The sequence below is a fragment of the Uloborus diversus genome, unplaced genomic scaffold, assembly GCF_026930045.1.
Source record: "Uloborus diversus isolate 005 unplaced genomic scaffold, Udiv.v.3.1 scaffold_536, whole genome shotgun sequence".
Classification (NCBI taxonomy): Eukaryota; Metazoa; Arthropoda; class Arachnida; order Araneae; family Uloboridae; genus Uloborus; species Uloborus diversus.
This window is the reverse complement of record NW_026558721.1, coordinates 89,922-116,841: the sequence shown is the minus strand read 5'-3', so window position 1 is coordinate 116,841 and position 26,920 is coordinate 89,922. Positions and strand designations below refer to the sequence as shown.

Below are 26,920 nucleotides of genomic sequence, written 5' to 3'. Positions count from 1 at the left end.
TTGCTTTGTTTTATATTGACTTGATAGAGTGTACTTCAAGTTTATCATCTAAAAAAAAAAAAGATTGTAATTTTTCCTTTTTTTCTTTTTTAGATGATTTGAAAAGTTTTATAATTAGTAGCCTCGAAAATGTTGGTTAGTATGGATTTCATGTTTTGTTGTAGATTATCTCAGAAAAATGAATTTTATTCAAAATATTTCACTAATTAAGCAGTAAAATACCACCCTTAACCTTGGGCTAAGGCAGAACTTCAAGTAAAATATCAACAGCCTGCTTATCAGTACCAGGGTATACTCCATATAGGTGATATACTCTCAAACATTTTTTAGACATATAGCATATCCCTTCAAGCTTCAAAAACTTTCATATTAATGGCATATTATGTACATGATCGCATACACATATTGTACGTGATGGGATTAGTGGGAAAATTGATGGAAACGCCACTGCTGATTATCACATACAGCTTCGTCCTTGTTATGGCCTCATCAGTCTGGAATAATGAATAACCGAGATGGAGGCAGATGTCATCTCATTGAAGCTGAGATAAAAACTTAAATTTTTGGGGAGGGCGGAAATTTCCAATTTGCCGAATGGAACTCCTAAGTTTGCCAAATAATTAAATGTAAGTATCATAGGCGGCTTGTATCAGGGGGGGGGGGCAACTGCCCTCTTGCTTCGAAGTAAAGGGGCTTTGCCCCTCACTTTTCAGTGTTAAAAATTAGTGATTGATTGAAAATTAAATTTTATATGGTAGATAGAGTGATTTCACGAAAGTAAGAACCTAAAATTCCAAATAAAAGCACTTTTCTCTATTTCACAAGAAAGGAATTTTGAAATGGAAAGGGACAGTCTGCGGTAGGCATTCATCTACTTTTTTGATGCCATATTCCGTTTCAACGGCCACGCTCTCTAACCTCCACACTTGATCCCCCCACTTTTTTGGTGCACCAACCACCTATGACAGGTATGCACCCATAAGTAGGGGGATGTGGGGCAAAGTGAAATGATGAAATATTTACTCTTCTTTTAGCACCACCTATCCAGTAATATTTCAACAATGCAGTAACACATGTAGTGTATTCCAGTCCAGAAAAAATTACTCTGAAAATCAAAGAATATGACTATACAAGCAATTTTCAAAAATTGATACAAATTGTGATATTTTGTTGTAAGTCAAATATTTATTTTTTTTTTTTTGATTATTAAATGACTAGAAAGTCGCCTGTCAAGGTATGACGAGTGAAAATTGCTTCTCTTCTTCAACAGTTTAACGAAGCAATTGCCTGTATGGTGATAGTTTAATAGTTGAAATTGTAACCCTAATTCCAGTGTGGATTAACCCTAAACTCCTGTAGATATAGCTTTCATAGTTGACCGCTTTTTCGTTTCTTCATTCCCCTGAAATGACATAGTCTAACCAGTAAAACAGTTAAATGACCGGATCCAGTTCAGCCTTGTCACAATAAAGTCTTTCCCTGTATGTTAAACATTACCAAAACGCATTATCAAATTATTATGCCTACGCGAGTTTCATTGTTGAAACACGCGGGTTACTCTATCATTGGCTATTATTTATATGAGGATAAAGTTACTGTTATTAATATTTTAAATATTAATTAAGACTTACTAGTACTTAGTGCATTATTTATTTATTTAATATCAAGCTTATTTGTATTTAAATGCTTTGTAAAGTTATTCAAGTGCATGCGGGGCAAAGTGAAATAGTTCATTTTATTTACTTGTTCAATCTTTTACCAAATCGCTTATGTATTCATTTATTATTTCATTTGCATTCCTTCATTTAATAATTCTATTATTTTCTTATTCATTCACTATTTTATTAACTTTTTCTCATTTATCAACTTACCTTTATTTGTTAATTGCTTCATTTATTCATTCATTCTTTTATTTACTCATTTATTTGATCAAAAATATTTTGAATATTTGAAAAGAATAATATTTTATTTTTAATTTTGCCCCAAAGAAAACAGAAATGAAAAAATTCCACTTTTTTTTCAGGAACAAATTTTCTGCCAAAAATAAAAAAGTAATGTTTCAGTGCAAGTTTTATTATAAAATACATTATTCTTTTTCTATGTACAGTCGAGTCCCGACTTACGCGAGGGATGCGTCCCAAGACACCTCGCGTAAGTCGGAATTTCGCGTTGTGGAACAAGCTATGTTTTGTAATTTTTTATAAGCATACCCAATTGTTTCAGACGTTTGTAAAACCCCTTCATTTTGCTTCAAACTATTTATTAACCAGCAGCATCTTTTACTAAGAACCGACTTTTTCTGTATTTTAGAAAAAGCGTTATCATTTGACATAAAATTCTGTAACTTAGCACAAAATCAATGATTAATGGAGGAGAGAAATTTAAAATAAAGCAGTATGGTACGTACAGTAGCATTATTATAGCACTTAACAGTATATAATAAATATATTTATAATTTAAAAAATGAAGATGGTTTATGCAGCGCGATCAGAATGTTATCAGAATGTATTTTATCAACGTTCATATGTAAAATGAAAAAAAAAATTAAGAATTGGAGCTGTTATTTGTATAAATTAAAGCAAAGGTTGTTTAGACTAATACAGTGGGTGAACTTCCGCTTTCAGTGATGCTAAAGGGATGAAAGTCTATTCACAAAACCAATATTTAGCGTCAACGAAGCCCATTCTAACTCTCCACCGCTCTTTTACGAAAAATTTCATGTTGCAGGCGTGTAATTTGTGTCCGCACTAAAAAATTCATTACTCATGAAAAACTCGCGTTATAGCCATTTCGCGTAAGTCGGATCGCGTTGTAGCGGGATCCGACTGTACTCTAAGTTTTAGAGCAAATTTCCAACTTGTTTCATGTAGGAAAAAAGTATCTTAGTTATCTTACAATTTCACTTTACCCCACATTCTCCCTCATCTAATGAAAAGAGGCAATCAGGCATTTAAAAATTGCATTTTTTAAGGGAAAAGTTTTGTTTGTGGGTTAAGTCAAATGTTTTTTTTTCTCCTTACATAGCATCATACTAATTTATTTTTTTCCCCCAAAGGATCATCTGCTATTCCGTTTCTAAAGTTATCACATGAAAATTTCAAAGATTATCTAGAGCTAGAAGTATTAGATTCTTTGCATAATTCTTTATTACTGAACCATGTTGCTTATAAGGCTAGTATACAACAGGTAAGTAAATTTATGTTTATCTGTTACCTTCATAGTTCTTTTGTTGCAGTTCAACACTTTTTTTCTTGTGTTTGTGTGTGTATATGTTTTTTATTCTTTAAAATTACAGTCAAATTCAGCATAATATGAAGTGGAAGGTTGCGAGTTATAAGCTTAAAAAACTTAAACAATACACTATATGCAGAGGTGCAAAAAAAAAAAAAAAAAGAGCAACAAAAGAATCTTATACATATAAAATCTGCGTATCTATCTATCTATGTCCAAGCTTCTTCTCCCCAACGACAGTGAACTGACCATCGAACCAGGTATCGATGGATTCGTCATCTTCCCGTCTTCATGTTTGGCTATTGAACATAATCCTCCGATAATAATTAGCGGAGATATCAATTAAAAACTATTAATTATGACTCTTAGATTTCAAAATCAAATCCCTATTTTTCGATGGCTTTCCTCCATTCAAATTATTATTCAGTGCTTCATCTCAACTTTCCATAACAATGCTTTTATTAAAATGTATAGCAGGTGAAGAAAATCATTGAGATAAAAGATCTGTTGCCATTTTATTTTCTCGAATATGAACAGGTAAAATTCTTGTTTTTATTTTGAGGCTTTTCCTGTAATCAGGGGATTTAAAATGTTTACTTTTTGGGGTTTTCCGCAATCTGCCGCAAAATTTCAGTGACTTTTTTTTTTTTGGTTCAAGCCTGAGTGTTGAACTCGCGTCACTTGATATAACTTTTATTTTTTAGGTAGCCCGTGCAACGCCGGGCATGCAGCTAGTAAATATTATAATTTGGGGAAACAAATCAGGAATTTTGAGACTTGGATGAGAAAAGAAGTCATTTTTATAATGTTCACAATCATTTTCACAATAGTGCAGTTCTGAGAGTTGGCACACCCCTCCTCACAGTCCTTCTTTTACTTTTGGGAAAAAGAACCTCTTTTGTTTATTGTATTTTTTTCAGCTGATTTAGATCTCATTTTCTTGTTTTTCATAAATGTATATATAAATATGTGGCAGAAGTTTAAAAAAGCATTCCTGTTTTCTTTTTTTTAAGTTTAAACCTGGTTTATATCCAATAAAGCCGTTATTTATAAAAAGCCAAAAAAAAAAAAGCTTCGAAAAATGTTCTGATATGTATGCATAATTTTTACATTCGAAATCACCAAAATTGATTTTTAAGAAATCCTAAAGCTAAAAAGTACCTAGAAAAGTTTTTTTTTTTTTTTTTTTTTTGTGCTTTAAATTCAGTAAAATCATTATTACTTTATGTCTTGATTTTTTTCCCTTTAACCTTTAAACATAAATGTTATTGCGCTTTAAAAAATAAGAAAGAATTTTTTTTTTTCTTTTTTAAGTATGTGTACTACAAAAATTTTTATTACAGAATATTTTTGTTCAAATTTGAAAAGATTATTTAATTAATTTGGACTATTCAAAATTAACATTTCAGCTTGATATTCAAGTATTTTATTCTTTTTCCAGGGAAAGTCCTTCCTAAATACTTCTTGCAATGTTTTTCAACTGCCAGAAATTACCAATCTGAAAGCCTTAGTTGAAAAAGAAAAACTCCATGGACATTTGGTAATAGATGACTTTAATTATATGTTACTGTATTGTCTTTATGCTACTGCAGGGTGGCGACAGATCAGGGAAATCAGGGAGATCAGGGAAAAGTCAGGGAACTTTATTAATCAGGGAAAAGTCAGGGAAATATCAGGGAATTCCAAAAAAATAACAAAAAATCAGGGAAAATTGATTTTATGATGAAAAAAAAAATTTTTCTTTTGCTTTACAAATTAAGTACTCTTATTCCTTACGCATTTTCCACCAATTATCTGTTCAAAAAAAAAGTAAAATTAATGAGATGCGATTATACACCGCCGCATATTTGTGCATCTTTTTTCCTCAACGTCAAAGTATTGAATCTTATTAACCACAGGATGAACTTCCTAAGATTGCTTCTGTGTCTGTTAGGATGTTTATTTTACCTAGCTTGAAGTTTCCTTTAACGCTTTCAATGCTACGTAAAATCAACAACCATACAGGCAAAGAGGAAGCCTTCATTAATGCCTTAGCTCCTTTGCCTTTATTCCATTGTCTCGAAAAAAATTAGCGTACTGTAATCCCGATTTCAAGAAGAAATCTTTGGTTTTTGAATTAATACTGATGAAAGCTTAAAAGTTATTACTTCTTCTCGTTTTTAATTTAATTGCTAAAATTGAACTTTCAATCAAAAAAACTTTGTTTTTTGCCGTTATACTATTTGTTGTCGCCGCAGATTATAAAGGTTTTCTTTTCTTTAGACTTAAATGATTCTTTTATTTTATAACCAAGTTGTATTCCTCTTTTATATATTTTGAAATTAACTAATTGCTGTTTTTTTTTTCATTTCAAAGTTGTTTGTTACAACAGCAATCTAAGTTTTTTTCTTCGTTACATACTGAAATCATTTGAAATGGAGTTAACTTGTTTACTCAAGTAATTAATTCATTAAAACCTATGTTCTTGATTAGAGAAAAGCTCCCTATGAATGGATGTCAAATGGTTTCATCTGTTTTGCATAAATATATCAATTAGTTATATAAGAATAACTACATTACTTCTATTCTTTCACTATTACTTGTTGTTCTTGCAACAATGTATTATATACTGTTTGAAAATTTTGTTCAAAATAATTTCAATTACTTTTTAGTTCTATCAAAAATACTTAAGAGTAGTTTTAATAGTTTCTTAAAATTTTTATGCTAAACGGTTTCTGGAAGCAAAGTATTTTTTTTTTTTTTAATTTTCTATAATCTTTCCACGTAGAAAAATTTAATTATACCCTACGTTTTGTAGGGTTTTTTTTTTTTAAAAAATTGACTTGATATATTTTTTTTTACCATTTTATTAAAAAAGTAGCATTTTTTAAAAATATATCTTTAGTTCACCAACATTACACAACTTAAAACGTTTAAAATACTGCATTTTATACAAACATACAATGGATTTCAAGTGGAGCAAAGAAAGGAAACCATTATCATTGGTAACGTAAATCAGGGAAATTTGGTGAACTTAATCAGGGAAATCAGGGAAAAGTCAGGGAACTTTTTTTCACATTTCCTGTCGCCACCCTGTACTGCAATCAGGGGGTGCAATTATGAAGATAAACAAACAAGACCAGGGGCAGATCCAGACAATGGATTTGGGAGGGGAACTTTTTTAGCAGTTATGTTTTTTGGAGAGGGGGAGGAGTATATGAAATTACTCATTAAAAAAATAACCATAAAAATTGAGTTTTACAACTTATGCTCTGCATCTTAAGGCTTTTTATATAAAAAAAATTTTTTGCTTTACAAATTTTGCAAGTATAATTCTTAGAAAATAATTTTAAAAACCCTTTTTTTTCCTTCTTGTATTTATATTTTATTCCTAAAATATTTGCCAATTGATGAGGAAGGTCCGGGGATTCTTCCCTGGAAATTTTTTTGAAATTATAGCCCTAAGAATGCAGTTTTAGACGTTCTCTGATAATGTTAAAAGGAGAAAAGGTTTTGAAGGACTTTCTGTAGAAATGTTTAGAAATTGAAGTTTTAAAAATGAGATTATAGGCGATATTTGTTGACGGTAAGGTAATAGATGGGACTTTTGTGGGCTGCCCCAGATCGATTTTTTTTGTAGGATAGATTTAAATCGATCACACTTCCCCGCAATCTTTCAAAATTGAAGTTCCTAAAATGCAGGTACTTTGATGATGTTACAAGCAGTGGAGTTGTGGGGCTCTTCCCAAAAAATGTTTCGAAATTGAAGTCCTAGGAAACAAAGTTCTTAAGGGATATTCAGTGACGATGGATTCAAATGCTCTCCCCTTAAATTTTTCGAAATAGTAATTTTTTCATTTTTTGATTTCCTGCAAGAGCATTTGAGCCCTTGTCCAGAAAGCTTTCATAATTTACATCTTAAAAACGTGACTGTAGACCATATTTGGTTATGTTAAGGTTTCGGAAATGTTTCAAATTTGAAGCTCCAAAAAAGCAATATCAAATGATTCTCGATGTTTTTAGAATGTGAGATATTAGGTAGTTCTCCCCTGGAATTTTTTCGAAATTCAAGCCTTGAAAACAAGTTTCAAGACACTCTTCAAAGGTTTCGGCGGGGAAAAGGGGTTTTCAAAGTGTAGCATTATGAAGACTTTCTTATTTTTAAACCGACTAGGGGGAAAAATGGGAGGGGATGTAATCAACTGATCAATCAACCACCATGATTGAAAGTTTTTATTTCAAAGATCTTTTCAAAAGAAATTTAGATTTTTTCGCAACATTCTTTTTTTCAACTTATTAAAATAACTTCATTTTTCCAAGGTCCGTTCTATTATTCTCTTTAACTATAAGAAATGTTTTAAGAAACATTCTAATCAGCATTCTGGGATGGTCCCCCACTCCATCTGGTTGCGCCACTGAATTTCAAAAGCTTTTTTTTTTTTTTGATCAACTTTACACTAAATGAATACAAAAGACAGTTTAAACAGGTTTGTGATCAAAAAGTCTTATTTTGAAAGATTAGAAGAAAACAGATGCAAAAAGCAAGTACTAAAATTTGGGAGACTGAAAATGGCCCTAAAGTGGATAAATTGAACTATTACTGCGAAGCTGTATTGTGCCATATCGATAAGCCTTTTAGCATGATGAAAAATATTTACTCACAGTCCCCGAACTCAAGTTTTTACCAACACAAGACACGGGCCCTGTGTCCCCTGCTTCTGCAATCCACTTCTGCTCTTTTCTAATCGCTTTTCCTGGAACTTTTTTTTACGTTCAAGTTCTATAAAACAGAAGAATTTTCCTGCATTCTGTTGTGAAATTTTTTTAGCTATATATCGGATTGGGGGAGGGGGGATATTCCCTCAGTTCCCCTCTGTGGATCTGCTTCTGCTGTTGTCTAATTGCTGTTCTTGATGCCTTAGTTCAAGTTCTAAAAAACGGAAAAATATTCCTGTGCTCCTGTTTTATGAACAGTTTTAAGCACACTTGGGCTTTTTTGAGGGGGGGGGGACATTCTCACAGTTCCCCTCTTTGGATCTGCTTTTGCAATTGTCTCCTCCTTTTCCTGGCGCCTTTCTTGAAGTTCAAGTTTTAAAAAACGGAAGAATTTTGCTGTATTCTGTTCTGAAATTTTTTTAGGTACACTTGGGATTTGGGGGGGGGGGACGTTCCTCCAGTTCCCCTCTCATGAATCCACCCCTGAACAAGACTAGCCCTTACCCCCACATCTTGTGAGTTTTAATGCCTGCAGATTGTTCATTACAATTTCTTGAACAGTTTTTTTTTTTTTTTTGTAATTTTCATGTTTGGGACATTCATAAAACACTGAAATGAAAATGTGATCATGAGTTCAAGATTTTGGTCACACTTCTTGATCTGTGGTGGTTGTTGATGACCTTCTGGAGCAGGCTTCATTTTTGACGTTATGGTCTTCAAAAAAAAAAAACTTGTGCCCTTCGAAAATCCCTTAGAACTAACCAGTTTTGCCATTCTGTTAAACAGTCATTACCAAAGGCTCTTATCCCAGAGTTTTCACTGCAGACATACAGAATTCAACCCAAAACATGATGGCAATCTTTTGCTCAATCGAGCGCAGCTTGCCAACAAAATGCTTGAGTTTATCAATAGATCTATTTCAAACAAATCTAAGAAGGTTCTTCTGCCTTTATATAGGAGTTTAGTAAGACCCCATTTGGAGTATAGTGTGCAGTTTTGGTCGCCTTATCTTAGGAAAGATATTTGTGTATTGGAAAGGGTTCAAAGAAGTGTAACTAGACTAGTAAGGGGACTTTCAGATTTAGATTATGAAACCAGACTTAATATGTTACTTTGTTACAGTAGAGAATCAATACTACTGTTAATCATTCGAGGGAAAAATGATTATTAGATTATGAATGACAAATATGCTTTTCTGGTTTATCTTAATTCATTTTACAATTTACAGTAAGCAAAATTTTTTTCGTACTTCCTTTTACGTTAAGATACAAATTTCAAGCGTGTTTTCTTCATGTCCACACAAATTTTCATTTTCCTTTCTTATCTGTATATATTGCGAAAATATAACATTTAATGTGCCATATGCATACATTTTGATTTAATTTACTATTTAAGAACTATTTGTTTCGATATTAAAATTTAAATGATATAAAATTTTAATTGAGAGATGTATCAGAGTATTTCATGTAAAAACTAACTGCTTTCTCAATAGATTTTTTAAAAAATCTAAATTTTTATTCACTGTAGAGCTATTATGAGATGTAAACAAACTGCCTTCATGGGCGGCCATGTTGAATGAGCGTGCAGGTTTGTGTTAAAATGGCTGTGGTCCTTTCCCCTCGATGACGTCACTGTGCTGACCACGACAGAAATTTCTGTGCAAAAAGAAAGTTTTTTAATTTTTTGTGATAATTTTCGGAAGGAAAGCGCTTTTGAATGTAATTTTTCTACTTAAAAAACTGATCAGGGTTCATACACTTTTGGTTAAAAAAAATTCCCTGACTTTTCCAGGTTTTCCAGGTGTTTTTTTAGAAAATTCCAGGTTACTCGCTTCATTAAAAATTTAAGTTTAAATAGTAATATTTTCAAAATAATTAAAATTGTTTAAAGTAGCAATGCAGAAGAACTGAAACTTCTCCCCTTAGATTTAAAAAAAAAACTTGGATTTTTTTTTCCTTTGTTTTCTCTGTCAAAATTTTAAGTTTTTTTTAAACTTTTGTTCAAAATTGTTTTAATTTGTTTACTATTTGTTGAAAACAGAGTACTTTCAACTTATTTTAGCGTTTCTTTGATGTCATTCGTAATATTATAGCGTTTTGCTGTAGTCCTGCAGCAACCTTTTAGCATCCGCTTTTGGTTTACAATACTTCTTTTATTTTCTTATTAGTAGGTTACACAAAACATATTGAGCAAAATGCAAAGCTAAATTTCAGTATAAATATGATTAACTTGTTACATCAATCGGCATACCACGTAATGCATAGTAACAAAAATCAACATCCGCCGATCATAGGCCAATGTCAATAATCTTTTTTTTTTTCACATATTAAAGGACGCTTACATTAAAATTTCAAACTTTCCTTTCCAGAAAGTAATAGTTAATTTTCAAAAATTCATAACTTTTTGCACATTTAATGTTATTTTCAATATTACACATTGATATAAAAGTCCAATTCTGTTTCTGGAAGTTTAAGTCTACTTCCATTGTGCAAACGATCAAATATGGCGACAAAGTGAAAAATTTAAAATAATAAGTAGATTTTTGGATTTGTAGTATAAAAGTATTAATAAATAATTAATAAACCTTAAAACACTACAATAAAAGCAAAATAGTCAGTATTTAGCACATAAAAGTCTAAATCAATTAAAACAAAAAAATGTTATGAAGATTAAATTTTGCATTTTTCCAGAAAATAATTACAAATTATCCGGGGAAAAGGCACAATTTGTGTTGTTTTCAATAGTTTGCATTGCAATTAACATCCAATGCCGTTTTCGGGAACTTAGGCCCTTAAAAAGTCTTGTGTACTTCCATCTTGGGAATGACCAAATATGGCGGCTATGCCCAAAAATAAGAAATTACTTTTTTAATTTGTCGCATGAAGGCAATTAAAAAATAATAAATCTTCATGAAACTACAATTCAATGAAAAGTTTTTATCTTATTTGCGTCCGAGGCAGTGAGGATAAGATTAAGTTTTATGAACAAAATTTTTCATTTCTCAAGAAAATTATTTTAAATAATAATAATAATAGAAAAACGATTTGCAGACCATTTTTTGTTATTTTCATCAGTTTTCAATTGAAGAAAACATCCAATTCTGCTTTGTTTTTAGAAACTTAGGAATTTAAGGATCGTATCTACTTCCATCTTGTGAATGACCAAAGATGGCGACTACGTTTCACACGTAGCTGAAATGATTTTCCGATCAAAAAAAAAGAAAAAAAAAACGATTTTCCCCGATCGACGCTCCCATCTACAGGTTGTGCTTCCGAAGCAGTAAATTGTCTTCTCTCCTGTTGAGTTTGTGCATAATTCCTGTTCACCTGATTTTTTTTTTCCCTTGGGAACTACTGAGAGCCAAAAATGGCGGCTGCTGAAGATTTTTTGGGTTGCCACTTTTTCATTGCTTTAAAATTCTTACAATTTTTTTAAATACATCGATAAAAATGAAGATTAGATCTTATGGTACTTAATTCCTTGGGAAAAAAAATGGAAAAAAAAATTTTGGAGGACAAAATTTGAAAACTCCCTGACTTTTCCCTGACATTTTTGACAGTGTCATTTTCCCTGACAATTCCCGGTTTTCCCGGAATTCCCGGAGCGTACGAACCCTGCTGATTTATCCAATTTTGCATAGTTATGGCAAAGCAAAGGCATTTTTTTTTTAATGCGCAGCATATATTTAATATACTTATGCTAAAAGAAATTTAGAGGCAAAATATTCTTTTCACACTATCATTACTATCCTGCTTAGCTTCCTATTCTATATAATTAGAGAAATATAATAGATCTTTTTAAAACATTAGAAGTTAGTGTGAACATACTCATCATTTTTTTTTAAATTTTAATCTGAAAGAAACTCCTCTCTAAATTATTCATTTTCTTCAAATCTGTCTTTAATTTGATGATTTCATTTTTTTGCACCTGAATTTCCTTCAAAACATTTTTCCTACTCTTTTGCATTCTTTTTCTTCTTTGAAGGAGCATTTTTTTTTTTAATTTAATTTTTTCTGAATTGCTGTTTTGTAAATTTTTCTGTAAAAAATCACATTTTGTTTCAATGACTGCACATTTGCCTCTATTAATGGACAATTATTGCACACTGTTTCAATTTGTTTTGAGTGATTTTGATTTGCGCTATCTTTCTTCGGACTGAGATTTTTTAAGGTATCTAAAGCACTAGCAATTACTTCCTCTTTCTTCTGCTTTTCTTGACGAGGAGAATTGATTTCTAAATTGCAGGCGGTAGGAATATTTATTTTTGGTATAGCACTGGGTTTCAAATTCTAATAGGCAGTCCAAGTAATCGGTTCTTCATGTCATCTTCAATAATCATCTTCAGTAAAATGTTCACTACATATTCTTGCATTTTTGATGTTCACAGGATCATTTTGGTGACATTTTTGCATCCAATCTTTGCATAGTTAGTTATTTCCTTTAAGAAACACATGGAAAAAAATATTTTCCCCCTTGGAGTTTGTATGTGTGTTCCTGCAGGTTCACACACACTGACATGTCGAAAAAAATGAACGCAGTTTAACACCATTAACTTCAATAAAGCGAAAATTAACTTTAAAAATCACTAAAGAACTTTGAAAAATGAGAAAGAACAAGTAATCAAGGCACATGAAATATGGCACTGAAATCCTTCCCCTGCTTTGTCCCCTTTTCCCCAGTCAGCGCTGACGTTACGCGGGGGAAACAGCAGACTCAGAGTGGCGAGGGATACCTCAAAGGAGTGAACCAGCCCTTCCTTCTTCTATAGCCCTGAGTACCACTGCCAGTTCAGGTGGCAGAGGCGGATCAAGTGAAGTGGGGGCTTTAAGCGGTAAAAATTTTGCCCCCCCCCCCCGAAACTTAGGTAAAAAATAAAAGTTCCAATAAAATAAAAAATAATGTATACACAAAAATTAAAAGCAATGTTGTTACATAATAGTAATATTTCTTAAGGAACCTTAAATAAATTTTCGTCATGTTTTATTCATAGCAAAATCATCTACTATTTTGTTACTGTCGATGTTTCAAAATATTCGTGAAACAAATTTGGGGTCCCCTTAGCCAGGTCTCATGAGCCGCTGGTATATCAGTCCATCAGTCCCTGGCTGTAAAATAAACTCGTTCGATTAGTTACAGTTGGTAATAACTACCACCAAAATGTACTCTTGTTTTAGATTTTAGCCAAACTTCGAGGCCCTGTGCCATCATGGGGCCCCTCGCGGCCGCTTAGTCTGCTAACCATTAGATCCGCTACTGTCAGGTGGTTGGAAATCTCACTGGAAGCGATATATTGACTTAGGTGTAGTTAGTGATGTAAAATACCCAGGTATTTATTTTTAGGGGTAAATACCCAGGGTATATACCCGGGTAAATACCCAATATGGGTAAATACCTGGGTATTTATTTCAAAAATGTATATTCAACTAAAATACTTTTCTGTATGTATTCCATTATGTATATATACAACCAACCATATACAAAACAATAAATTTTTGCCCAAAAATTGTATTTTGATCACATATTTAAAGAATTATTTTGTGAAACAGCTTAGCAATCTAATATGATATTCACATTAAATGTGTTGGATATGCCTAATCAATGTTGATACCCAAATTTCAGATATAAAAAGCCATTCTACAAAAAGTAAAAAGCTTAACTGATTTAAAAAAATAGCAAACATCATTTTTTTAAGCTCCTAGTCTTTTATAACCCAGTAATATGTCCCTGCATGACATCAAAATGTAACGAAATGTCGCTCAATTTATTATTACTATTTATTTACCTATATCTTATGCAGAAATTTCCTCCAAACTTAGTTCAATTGTTCAGGTGTATTCTGTATCACACACACACATATATATACACACACATAATATACATAAACATTTAAAATTTTTAATCTTTTATTTAAGGGTTAATGTTTAAAATAGAAAATAGTCACCTTTTAATACTACCTAAAACTTTTTTGCAAAATGCGCAATTACTAGGGGATTTACCCTGTCTTCGGATAAATACCCAAAAAAATTATTTACCTTCCCACCAGACAGGGGAGCAAATGCAAATGAGCAAGGCAACAGAAAAGCATATTTTGCCTTTTTTTTTTTTTTTTTGCTTATTAATGTGAAAACTGTTTCTATATTTTCTATGTTATCACTTAAATATCAATAAAATAAATAACACCATAGTCTTAATAACTTCTCAGTTTATTCTTCCAAACATCCCTCATGCTTCCTTTTTTTTGTTTTGGATATGACTAACCTATATTGTGATTTTGAAATCCTGAAGTTCACAATGAATTGCTTATACTTCTCCAATTATGACATTGAAAAGAAAGATTCTTTGGTTCACAATATGTTTCTTTCATGATTTCATCAAGTCTTTCAATAAAAAATATTATAAACTGTGTAATACATATGTATATATCAGTTTTACCAATTATTTCATATTTAGATTTTTTTAAAAAAATCCCATTCACTTTTTTGCATTTTTTGTAAAATACCCAGTTTTTGGGTATTTACCCAGGCCTTGGGTAAATACCCAAAAAATATTTACCTACCCACTGGGTATTTACCCGATCCACATCACTAGGTGTAGTCTATTTTGAAATCTTTTAATGTATTTTAACAGTTGAATCAATGTTTTCTGATTGACTCAATGACATTATTTTCCGGGTACACCAGGTTAAAATCTTCAAGTTGCTTTTTAATATATGAATGTGCCCCAGTACTTCTCTTGAGATTTTGAAAGTCAGTGCCTCTGCTTCAATATATTTGTTCCTAATACAGTTTTTAAAAATAATTTTAAACAATTTCTAAATAAACAGGTATTGTTTCATACATGAATAATGATTATTATAATTTATTTTTAGGCTATTACATTTGCTTCAGTTTGTGCCTCATTACAAATTCCAGCTTTTGAAATGGGAAAGATGTTTTTATTTAATTCTTTAAGGACAATTATTTCTAGCCTTGTAAGACTTGGTAAAGTGGGTGCAATTCAGGTAATTTTCTTCCTTTCTTGATTTCTCTTAATTTTGTTCAATAATTTATTGGTAATATTCATGCTAATAACAATTCTATTTATTTTATTATACATGGTTTTTTTGCCATGCTTTTGGGACAACTGTTGTCCTGAAATGACCAGACTGATTAGGGACCCAGGATAAAAGACAAATAGGGATTAAAGTTTATTTTATATGCTTTATTGATATGGTACGATTTTGTAAAAGGTATTATGGCCTCAACTAAAGGTAGAGGCCATAATTGTTTTTATTTAATAAATGTTTGTGAATCAACTTGCAAATCATTCTGATATATTCAATCCCTGACTGCACATTTCTTAGGATGATATTGAAATGTTAGTTTAACTCAATTTATGCGTGTGATAAAATTTAATTTCTATTTTAATTAAATTTAACAAATCTGTTTTTCTGTATAAACTTTAAGACTTTGTTCCAGGCATCGCAGCGTTCCTATATTCCTATATTTTCCTATATTTCTGAAAAAGTTCCTATAATTCCTATATTTTCCTATATTTTCAGTTTCCGCTTCCTATTTTTTTTTTTTTTTTCCTTTTCCCCCGACTTTTAGCTACAGCCTTTTCCGCGAGCCCCGCGCAGGCGCCATTTTATCTTTCCTTCCGTGTTTCTTCCCGAGCGGAGCGCAAAACTTTCGACTGCGCAGTTCAATTCTGCGCACATTCAGCTCTTGTGCAAGTCCCGAGTCTTCGTTAAACTTGTGCGATCGTGATGAGCGCATGCGCAGTGTAGATTTTGACGACATCGTTCTAGGAAGGACTCGCCGGCTAACTACCGTTTCAAGTCTCCACACGCGCCATTTTTCTTTTCTTTTTTTTTAACGAAACTTCGGAGTAAGCTCAATTTCGATTGTGCGGAATGTAGGTTCGTGTGTTAACTAAACGTTCGTTGCAATAATAATGCCTCCGAAGAGACCGCACAACCAAGTTTGTTTTCGAAAAAGAATACGCAAAGCTGTTCCCGATTTTAAAGGAATCGAGGAAGTCAAAAAAACATGCATACTTTGGGGTCAATCCAGACCCAAATTGGGTACGCTTTGCGGCCCCTTCACAGAATTCCGCATCGTAAAAGCGGCCCCATTCCCAAATTTCTACATCTCAAAAGCAGCTCATTCACAAAATTTCACATCATAAAATAAATATACGAAACAAGAAACAGGGTCAATCTGGAATGATCATTTTTTGTTCAACTGGAAAGCAAACCGTACCTCCGGACCAGTGAAACTTAGTCGCCATATTTGGTCATTCACGAGATGGAGTCAGACAAGATGCTTATAGTCCAGTTGCATACTTAGGGTAAAAGACCCTCCGTGGGAAATTTTGTGAGGAAATTGTGAGACCACTTCTAATGCATTCTTTATGGCTTATATAACTATGCCTCACCGGGTGTTTTGCTTGAATTTGTGTCAGACGGCCTGTGTGACGTCATTAATCCAAGATGGCGCTGCACTGGATATTGATGAAAATTTTCGGTTTTGACTCATTTTTAAGGCATATTATGAAATTTTTTCAACTTTTAATACTATTATATTTCAAATTTAAAAGCAAATTATCTGTAAAAAATAAATTATTTATTTTGTTATTTTTGATTTTCAATGCAGATTTTATGAACTTTTTTAGTAAACAATATAGCAGTTAAAAATATTTTGGAAAGTTTGTACGATAAAAATCAACTTTATTATTCCAAAAAACCTGTAAAATTATTTGCATACACGTGTTTTTGGGGTTATAAGAAGCATTTTTTTTTTTTAATGTAGAAAAAATACAACTTCCGTTACTTAATATCGGAAGCAATGACAATTTTATTATTTACATTTTTGTGCTCTAAGTAATGAATAAATTATTTAAACTCTGATTTTAATTCAAAAATATAGATTTAAAAATAAACAAACAGGTCTTACTTAAAGTGTCATCAATATCGCTTTGTTGGCTGTGCTTTTCACATAAGTCCTCATCACCTCCACACATACCAAGTTCAGTGCATGCAATGTTTTAAGATTTGCATTTGCATGAAACAATGCATTTGCCTTTTACGCAGCTGCATCGAACTAATTTCAAGATGGATTCAGGTGCACAAGGATGTACACATAACTGAAGCATAGAAGTTGTCTTTCTTTTCCCATCCGGTGATGGCGAATTCGGGTGCTGCTGGTCAGCAAGACGCCACTCTAATACCTGATAATGCGCTCTTAAAATATATGGGGACAAAGATGCGCTTGTAGGAGGCAAAATTTCATTTTGAGCCTACTGCTTGGAAAACATGAACCAACGAAGTTCTCCAATGTCTGAAATCTCGATCAGCGGCATATACAAGGAGCAAATAAATCCTTCAATAGCAACTTTGTCATTTGCATTTAATTCTTCGGTTGACCCCAAATGACTCAAAGTATCAAGAGTATTTTTGTCTGCCGTCTTATAAATTTGTCAAAAAGATGGTTTCCCTTCTTAGCAAGTGAACCTGTTGTATCACATCCTGATAGAGGATAGAGTCCTAATATTTCCTTGAGTTTTTTCTGGTCCTAATGCTGTCATAATGCCTTTAATATTTCTCTTTGTGTTTTCTTATCTTTTAATGCTTCCCCATATGCTGAACATTTAATTTCCTTGTCTTTGCAATTTTATAGGACGTTATTTCAGTCAGGGACTGAAGTAATGTCGAAAGGGAACGGAATGCTGAAGGTATGGTAAGAGAAAGTGGAATTTGGCTATCCGAGTCTTTTTTTTCTGTTGATAAAGTACCATTACAATGCCATGCAAAGTACCCTTCTCATAAGATGTGTCTTCAAGGAAATCAATGTTATCTGCAGCACAAAATAAAAATCTTACCTTTTTCAAATCAGGAGGAATATACATCCCGTCACTATCATCCATGCGCCTTATTAACCCATTTGCTTTATATTTTTCCAAACGTAGAACTATAGCATAATCAATCGAAACACTTAGTTTATGTAGAAAATCAATTATATATTTGCTTCGGGTAACATACATAGTAAGGCCAACACCAACTTGCAAAGGCATGTCTCGGGCGTGTCGATGAACATTTTCTTTCGAAGCTTGGTTCGAAGACAGTATTTTATACATGAATATGTGTGATAGTCTTTTAGCTTTATTCAGCACGATATTGTCCTGCACCTCAGAAATAGAATTAATTTCGAATTTTCCGATGCAGCACTATTTAAAAAATTGATCAACTTTCATTGGAACGGCATCAACTATTCTGTTCAAAAGATCATGTAAATGCCCATTTCTGATCAGATAAAACTGCTTTGCGTAAAATATTTGCAGCTTCAAAGATAGTTCTCATGTTTTTTTCCAATGTCTATAAAATAATCTTCTGCATCAGATAGGGTAATATCTGCAGTTTCCTTTAAAGACTCATTTACACTTTTTGGATTTACTAAATATAGCGTCATCAATTTCTTCTTGAATGAGATTTTTAATTTCTTTTTGCGTTTTATTTTTTCCTAAATTTTTATTTGCAATTTGCTGATAATTCATTTCAAGGTCTGCTATTGTAATAACATTTCCCTGAACAAGAAAATCATTTAATGCACACAGGAATTCTACGTCTGTTGCTTTATTAGAAATTACGTCTCTTGTGACTTTGTTACTACATCAGGATCGCAATTTTTACGTAGAACATTAAATACATGCTTTGCCCAGCAATATTTATGGTGTAAAATGTTCTTTGCATGAGGGTCTCCTGGATCTGTACAGTCACTGAGTTTAATTTTGAAAGTTTCATTTTTGGAACTTTCAATTGCTGACCTGCAGAATCTGTTTTTATCGCCACCAATGGTTTTCTTACATCGCCTTTTCCCGAGGCAAAAAAACCACTTACTTTTGTCGCCAACGACAATTTTGCATCTCGTTGTGTGTAGCCTACAACATTGTCGTCATGAATGAAAGTAGAACAATATAGTTTATCTTATCCATTTCGTGAAATCGCTTTCTCCTGTCCATGCTTGCTTTATGAGTGCCCTTCTCTTAGCATCCTGCATGCCATGATGCGGTTTTCATTTTTCAATTCGTCTACGGTCACATTCGTTAATCGTTCAGTAAGAAATGTATATACTCTTTGTCATTCCACTCTACTATCGTCTTGAAACATTCTAAGACTTTATCCTAACCAATGGGTTCAACTAATGGGCACTTCTTCTTAATCTGACAAAAAATAAATAGTTTGTAATTAATTTGTAGCCTTGCTTTTTTCGAAGATGGAAGCAAAAAAACTTGTAAATGAGTTTCTGGGAGAGAAGACATCGTGAATAAAATAACAGTGATAAGTTAAGGAAAAAATAACCGTACTTGAAGATTTGCAGACTATTCACCAACGAACCGACAAACAGTACTTTCTCTACGCAGAAGCTTTCTCTTCTACTCTCCCTACAAATTCCTTAAGAGCACCCCCAATGTACGATATTCATATCCGGTCAAAGAGTTTAGGGGGTCAGGGGGTATACAGGTTATTAGAATTCTGTCAAACGATTATACAGTCAAACCTCGTTAAAACGAACTCAAAGGGACGTTCAAAGTGAATTTGTCTCAACAGTAGCTTGTTTTATCCGAAAAACAATAGTTTTGCGATTGTTAAGTGATTTTCAACAGAAGGGCGGGGATCGCAAATGTAGTTCGCTTTAGCAGTAGTTCGTTATAATCGTGTTCGAATTAACGAGGTTCAACTCTACTAATGTTTAGTGATCTTAGCCTGAAAATTAAAAGTATTTTTACTGCGAAAGTTCACCCGAGGTACTTTTAAAACAGCTAATTCTGAGAGACAAAGTGGAAAAAGAAGATTTATCAGAAATATTTTAAAATGAGTTAATAAACAAAAAAATTAAAAATTTTGTTTTTAATTTATAATAAGAAGATTAATAGAATATTAATCAAGTAAATTCACCAGAAAATTATCACAAAATACCCAAAAATTAAATCATAAATGCAAAAACTCATTAAAGCCGCCATCTTGGATTGATGATGTCATACTGGCCGTCTGACACAAATTCAAGCAAAACACCCGGTTAGGCATAGTTACAGACTATAAGGAACATATTAAAGTTGGTCTCACAATTTCCTCACGAAATTTCCCACGGAATGTAGTATGCTCCCCTACTATTAAGTGTCTAAGTTTATAAGAACAAAGCACAATTGGATATTTATTTACTGCAAACTAATGAAAATAAACGCAAAATGTGCTGCAAATCTTTTTTTTTCAATTATTATTTTAATGTTTTCTAGAGAAATGAAAAACTTAATATTTAAAATTTCATCTTATCCTCATTGCTTTTGTCCCTAATGTGCCTAAAACTATAGCATTTCCACTAAATTGTTGTTTTATGAGGATTTTTTTTTATTTTTTTATATACTACTAGTTAAAATCTGGATCGGTATAGTCGCCTTTTTTGGTCATTCCCTAGATGGAAGTAGACAAGACTTTTAAGTGCCTAAGTTTTCAAAAACGGAATTGGAAGTTAATTGCTATGAAAACTATTGAAAATACTGCTAAATGTGCCAGAATTTCTTTTACTTTTATGGATAACAATTGTTTTCTTGAAAAATCCAAATTTTTATCTTTAAAATTTTACCTTCAGAATATTATTTTATCATCATCGCTTTAGACCTAAATGTGCTGAAAAATGACTATTTCATTTGAATTGCAATTTTTAATTACTTACAATTACTTTTATGCATCAAATTCAAAAATCTATTACCGTAAATTTTTCGCGTAGTCGCCATGTTTGGTCGTTCTCAAGATCGAAGTATACAAGACTATTAAATGCCTAAATTTCCATAAACAGAATTTTAGATGCTTATCTCAAAGCAAACTATTGAAACTAACATAGTGGTGTCATAAATCATGTTTTTTTTCTTTTAATTAATTAGTTTTTTGAAAAGTGAAATTTTATTTGCACAATTGCATTTGATCCTCATTGTTTTGGAGATTTTGCTGTGAACTTAAAAAAACTATTTCATCTAAAATGCAGTTTCTTGCCGACTTCTCATTTATTTATTTTGAAATAATTCAAAAACCTATTGAAACTTACATTTTCCAAAACGCATGTTTTTTGTAAACAAGTGCAAGGTTCTATTTATTTTTTTTCTGAAAGTAGTAAAAATTGACTCCCCCCCCCCTTCTTTCACTTTTTGTACTTAAAAACTTGGTGACAGTGGTGGCTACTAAGATTTTTAGGTCTGGTTTATTTTATACCAAGGTGGAATTAGTCACTAATATTTCAGCTGGAAGTGCTTGAAAAAAAAAGTTCATTTTTTTATTTACTTGAAAACATTGAAAAAGCTTTAAAACTTCGAAAAAGTTTCTTAGTGCTTAAATTCTTTCAAAAATCATTTGATTGTGCTTAAAACTTTTAAGAAAGTATTTTACTAGTGCAATTTTTTGAATATGCGTTCTATTTGCAACATCGCGAAAAATTGCTTCTGTGTTTGGGATTTCAATCCTTTTGCATCTTGTAAATATTTTGATTTTTTTTTCCAATTGGATGCTATTTTGACATATGATACCTCAGGTTAGTTTATTTTTTAATTTATTTCGATGTCTAAAACAGGAATTATTTTGGAAACCATAACAACATTGAACTTACCCGGATTTTGAGGATTTTTTTTTTTTTTTTTTTGAAATTTCAATGCTTTTTGCCTCCTGCTAATATTTAAATATTTTGGCGTCGAATGTTATTTTCGCATATGCTACCTCATATTAGCATATTTTATGTTTATTTTTAGTAAAAAATTAATAAATTTATTTTATGGAAAACATGTCAACATTGAACTTACTCAGAATTTACAGAAAATTGCTTCTCATGTTTGAAATTTCAAATCTTTTTGCATCTTGCAAATATTTAAACATTTTGGCTAATCAGATGTAATTTTCATATATATGCTACCTTAGATTAGCATATTTTATGTTTAATTTTAGTAAAAAATAAATGAATTTATTTTATGAGAAACATGCCAAAATTGAACTTAATTCACAAAAATTCGCTTCCCTTGTTTGAGGTTTCAACCCTTCAGCAAATATTTTATTTTTGCAGTTAAAAATTATTTTGACACATGCTACATCAGATTAGCTTGTTTTATACTGTTTTTTTTAATAACTAAAAAACTAATTACTTTTGTTTCGTTTAATTACATATATACTTATTTAATTTTGCAATTTTAATTTTTATTTATCATTAGCTAATTCTTGGTTATTACAGATTTTTTGAAAAAAATTTAAATTTAATGCACTGAGCACCTAACATTTTAACTTAAAGTTTGTATTTTAAAGATAAAGTTGAGCTATACAATTTTGTAAAGCAGAATTTATAAGAACATCATTTTCTTTATGTCTGTTAAAATAATTAAGGTACATAACAGGGGTAATTGTGTTTTGATTTTTCACTGGAAATCCAGTAGTGTTTGTTATGCTTTCACCTACCTACTTCCAATTTTCCCTCTTTACCTCAAATGTTCAAAATTGCTACTTTTGTTGGGTTGTGGACACTTAGAAGAGCTTACCAGAATAGGCTGTAATCAGTAAAGGGGTAGATAGCTTAAGGAGGGTTATTGATCTTCATTGGGGTCCAATAAATTGACTAGCCTAGCTGCCTGTTGCTGGTTATCAACAGGCACTGGGCCTGGTATTTATCTGTATAATATTTTGACTTCATAAATTATTTTAACATAAGAAATAAATTGTATGTATATCAAAAGTAATTGTTGTACACATGTATATTTAAGTAAAAGGCGTCTTAGTTTTAAAAAGTACCCCCCCCTCCGGATTAGCTCTTTGAAACTTACAGGTTATTTTTTTATGCAATTGCAATCATACCTGAATAATATCCCTTCTTTAAATTTAAATTCTAATTTCAACAATAATTCATAAAAAAAACTGTTTTTGTCATTATGTATGTCAACTTCTTGTGAATCTTTTCAGTTAGGAAATATGGCTCTGTGAATCTGAACTTGTACTTTTATTGACTATTACAAGTTTTCAGTAAAAGCAGGCTCAAGATTACATTCAGAATATTTATCACTTCTTAAGCAGCTTTTGCGAATTTTGAGGTACGGAGACTGGATTGGAGACTTTCATTAAATGTTTTCTTTCTGACTAATTTTTTAAAGTTACTTGAGGACAGTTGAAATGCTTTAACGCCTGAACAACTAATACATGCATACGAATAATTGATTTATACTTTGAATACTTATAAATAATTAACGGACATATTGTACTTTTGAACTTAACAGTACCACCGGAAATTACCTTCTGGGTGGTTTTTTTGATCCTAACCGCCCTTATATGTGTATAAACCACTATCAATGTTGGAAACAATCTCCTGTCTAGCTGTTCCATTGAATTTAGGTGTATTGGTTTCTTCCCAGAAAAGTTAAAAGTATTCATAAAAGGTGTTTTTTTTTTTTTAAATTATTGACTTGCAGATTTTATAAATTATACTTCTTTGAATGTGAAGATTGCAAAATTAAACCTCATGGGAACTGCTCCTCTTTATGACCGAGCTTTTCAGACATTTGCAGAAAACCCTTCGACACAGTAGATCTTTTTCTTATCAAAGGTCTCTTGTTGTAGAAAAGGATATTTTGTTTTCCTTTTTTTATATTATTACCTATTTATATGTTTGCATTAAGGGAAACCTGCATGCAATATTTTTAGAAGTGCTTGAATTTTTTTTCTCCTTAAAGGGTATGCGAACCCTGTGACCAAATACTTCTAAATCAAATATATATTTTTCTGGGTGCCCTTGAAAGTCATGGGAAATCGTGGATTTCAACTATGATCGAATTTGGTGTTGAAAAGTCAGGATTTTCAGGAAAAAAAAATGCTCAAAAAGTATCATATCAGAGATTTTTCTGAGAAAAAGAATCGTATACGTTTAAATTTTAACTTACAAATCATCAAGTAATTTTAATTTTTACCTAAAAATGTTTTTTCCGGAAAAGAAAAGGAAATTCACAATAATTTCTTTTTCACAAAAATAAAGAAAATTCAGGAATATTTTGTTTTTTCACAAAATGGGGACTCAAAAAATAAAACCTGGATTGACCCCTGATATTACTGTGTGACATGTAACTTTGATTTCAGCATAGCACATGGAAAGATAAATTGCATGTTTTAACAACTTATAAAACTTTAAGTTCGGCTTTTACTGCATCGTCAAGTGATAACATAATTAAAACAGAACTTTTATTCACAAATTTCATTCTGGAGCGCAGCTTTCCCATGGCAGTATCGGATCATGCAAAACTTTCATTAAAAATATGTTCCCGGGCTTGTAGGTAGCAAAGAAAGTACGGTTGTGCTCGGACGGAAACAACTGCTATCATAAACTGCTTAGCAGGGAACACTGCTCAAGAGCTGTCACAAGATTTACAGCATAGTAAATAAGTATTTGAATTCTTTTCTTGAATGAGAGTGGGAACCCTAGAATAGTCATGTACAAAATGCAATGCAAAAATTTAATTGCACAAAAGGCTCTAACTTCAATGTAACATGTGTTTTGCTTGTGAAAATATGTTTTAAAATTCCAAACTTGATTATGTGAAGGTTCTTAATTTGGATTCAAATAAACTGATTTTATAATAAAGGCATTTGAAAGTAGAAGGCATTTGTAGTAGTCTTTTTGTTGAAACTTAATTCATTGCACATTTTAAGTATTGTTACTGTTGCTGCTGTTTTCAAAAGAAACCATTCATTTATGTTTTTTTTTTTTAATTATTTTGAACTTGTAAAACTAGAAAGAATCTTCAGTGAGCAACTTATGTATAAAGTGATTATCGACACCACAACAGACAGTCAAGAATTAGATTAGTAATACAATTATTTTAAGAAAGATTTGTGTATACCTTCAAAAAATGTCGTCTAATTTTTTTTATTTTTAAAGAAGAACGCCTTAATATGTTATTTAGTACAAATTAAAGTTTTACGCCCTTTTTCTTTTTGTAAAATTGATTTTGTGTGTATTTTTAGACATATTTATGCATATGTATTGCACTTATGTCAGGTAGGAGTGTTATTACATGTTTTTAATCGAATAGTAATGTTGCATTTTGAAAAAAAAAAAATGTCATACTGGCTAGCCTTGTTATAAAAATTCCTGTATATCCTTTTTTTTTCAAAATGTTCCTATATTATTTCAAAAAATTCCTATATTGTTTTCAGAAAACTCCTATATTTTCCATCGAATTCCTATATTTTTTTCCGAAAATTCCTATATTTTCCTATATTTTTGTTGGCAAATGTCACTTCTATCCCTGCTTTGTTCTCCTTTCAGTTAAATATAGTGAAATCCCGTTACAAAAAACCTCAAGGGATGGCAAATTTCGTTGTAATGGAATTCAAACAATGTACTTAAACGGGGACTGAAAATTTATTTCGTTGAAACAGGTATTTCGTTAGTTGCAATGGGATTTCACTGTACAGGGTTTAGCAATGCATGTTAGAACATAAATGTGTAAATTTATTAGTAATAGTTTTATGATTTCTCCTTTTTTTCAAAATAAGGAGTTATATGGTGATTTTACTGATTACACATGATCTGTATCACTGAACTAAATTTCAAAATATTTCTAGTTTATTCTACTACTAGCTGTGTTGCCCCTCTTTGCCCGGTCTAACTTGAAAATAAAAATTGTTTCAAGTGACGTACATTCAACAGTTAGGCTTAAATAAAAGAAAGAAAAACCATCATGCAAAATTTCCTTTCCAAACAATGACAACAGATATTACAATACTGTTAAGAAATTGAAATGAGAAAGATGGATTTAAAAAGCGTAACCATGGAAACACAAAGTAAAATAAGTTTAGTAGATGGAAATGAGATAGATGGAAAGAAGCCATGGATTCAAAAAGCGTAACCATGGAAAAGCGAAAATAAAATTGTTAACTTGAATCAAAATGAAAATTTTTGAACTTGTAAAGACTTGTAACTTTTTTTCCTCTAGAGATAGAAGCGCAGTTTTTCGACCAAAGGTTCAGATAGATCTGGAGTAAACAATGTCGCTTTTTCCAATGGTGTCAAACAGAAAGCTGTGAGACAATTCCTTCACTCTTTATTGATAGATTTAATGAAGAAAGTCGTGCCTAAATTTCAGCTAAGTGTAAAAAAATTAACTGCCGCTGTAATACAGTTAGGGAATTGAAACAAACTGCATAGAACGCGGAAAATCCTACCCTTTCCAACGATATATAATATTAATATGAGCAAGTAATTTTTCACCTCCCTAATTGGTAATTTATGTGAAAATTAAGCCTAAATTGGAATAAAAAAGAACTATTTATCGGAGTTTTTTCGAATTGGTCTTTTCCGGACTGAGAGAAACAAACTGAAAATGTCAGTGAAATCAACCAGATAGTTCTCGAGTTTTGTGCATTCAAACAGACAGACGCTTTTTGAAGACTTCATTTTATACTATGCATGGATAAAATAATGCTTTTAAACTGCAGGTATTTCTTTCATTTTACATGCTCAAAAGTTTTTAAAATTTACATGGTACAGTGACATGCCGTTGTATCAAACTTCAACAGACCGCACATTTTGTTCATTGTAATGAGAATTTCGTTGTAATGGAATTCATGCAATTTAATAAAAATCAAATCAGGATTAAATAAAATAATAATTTAAAAAACTAAAAAAGCACGCTTTCGTAGCAAAATGAACTAAAAAGTGAAAAATAATCTTTGGATGATAGTAGTTGACCAATCACTTAATTTTAATGTAATACAAAAAAGCGTGGGGTGCTGCCTATTTGTATTTTTGCTTGGACAACAAATGGAAGAAATTCAAGACAACTGATAAGAAGTCCCCCACGCTTTTTTGTATTACATTAAAATTAAGTGATTGGTCAACTACTATCATCCAAAGGTTATTTTTCACTTTTTAGTTCATTTTGCTACGAAAGCGTGTTTTTTTAGTTTTTTAAACTATTATTTTATTTTTCTGTTTTTTAG

General features: G+C 31.6%; 1 protein-coding gene across 1 annotated transcript in view; it reads left to right on the top strand.

The window, feature by feature from the left end:
* LOC129233571 (uncharacterized) overlaps positions 1 to 26,920 on the top strand; it is a 35,245-nt gene that overhangs the window by 625 nt on the left and 7,700 nt on the right. Inside the window, exons 3-6 of the mRNA XM_054867582.1 lie at positions 94 to 135; positions 3,056 to 3,186; positions 4,673 to 4,771; positions 14,795 to 14,926. Of these exons, the coding sequence (XP_054723557.1) occupies positions 94 to 135; positions 3,056 to 3,186; positions 4,673 to 4,771; positions 14,795 to 14,926 (404 nt within the window). The remainder of the gene's footprint in view (positions 1 to 93; positions 136 to 3,055; positions 3,187 to 4,672; positions 4,772 to 14,794; positions 14,927 to 26,920) is intronic.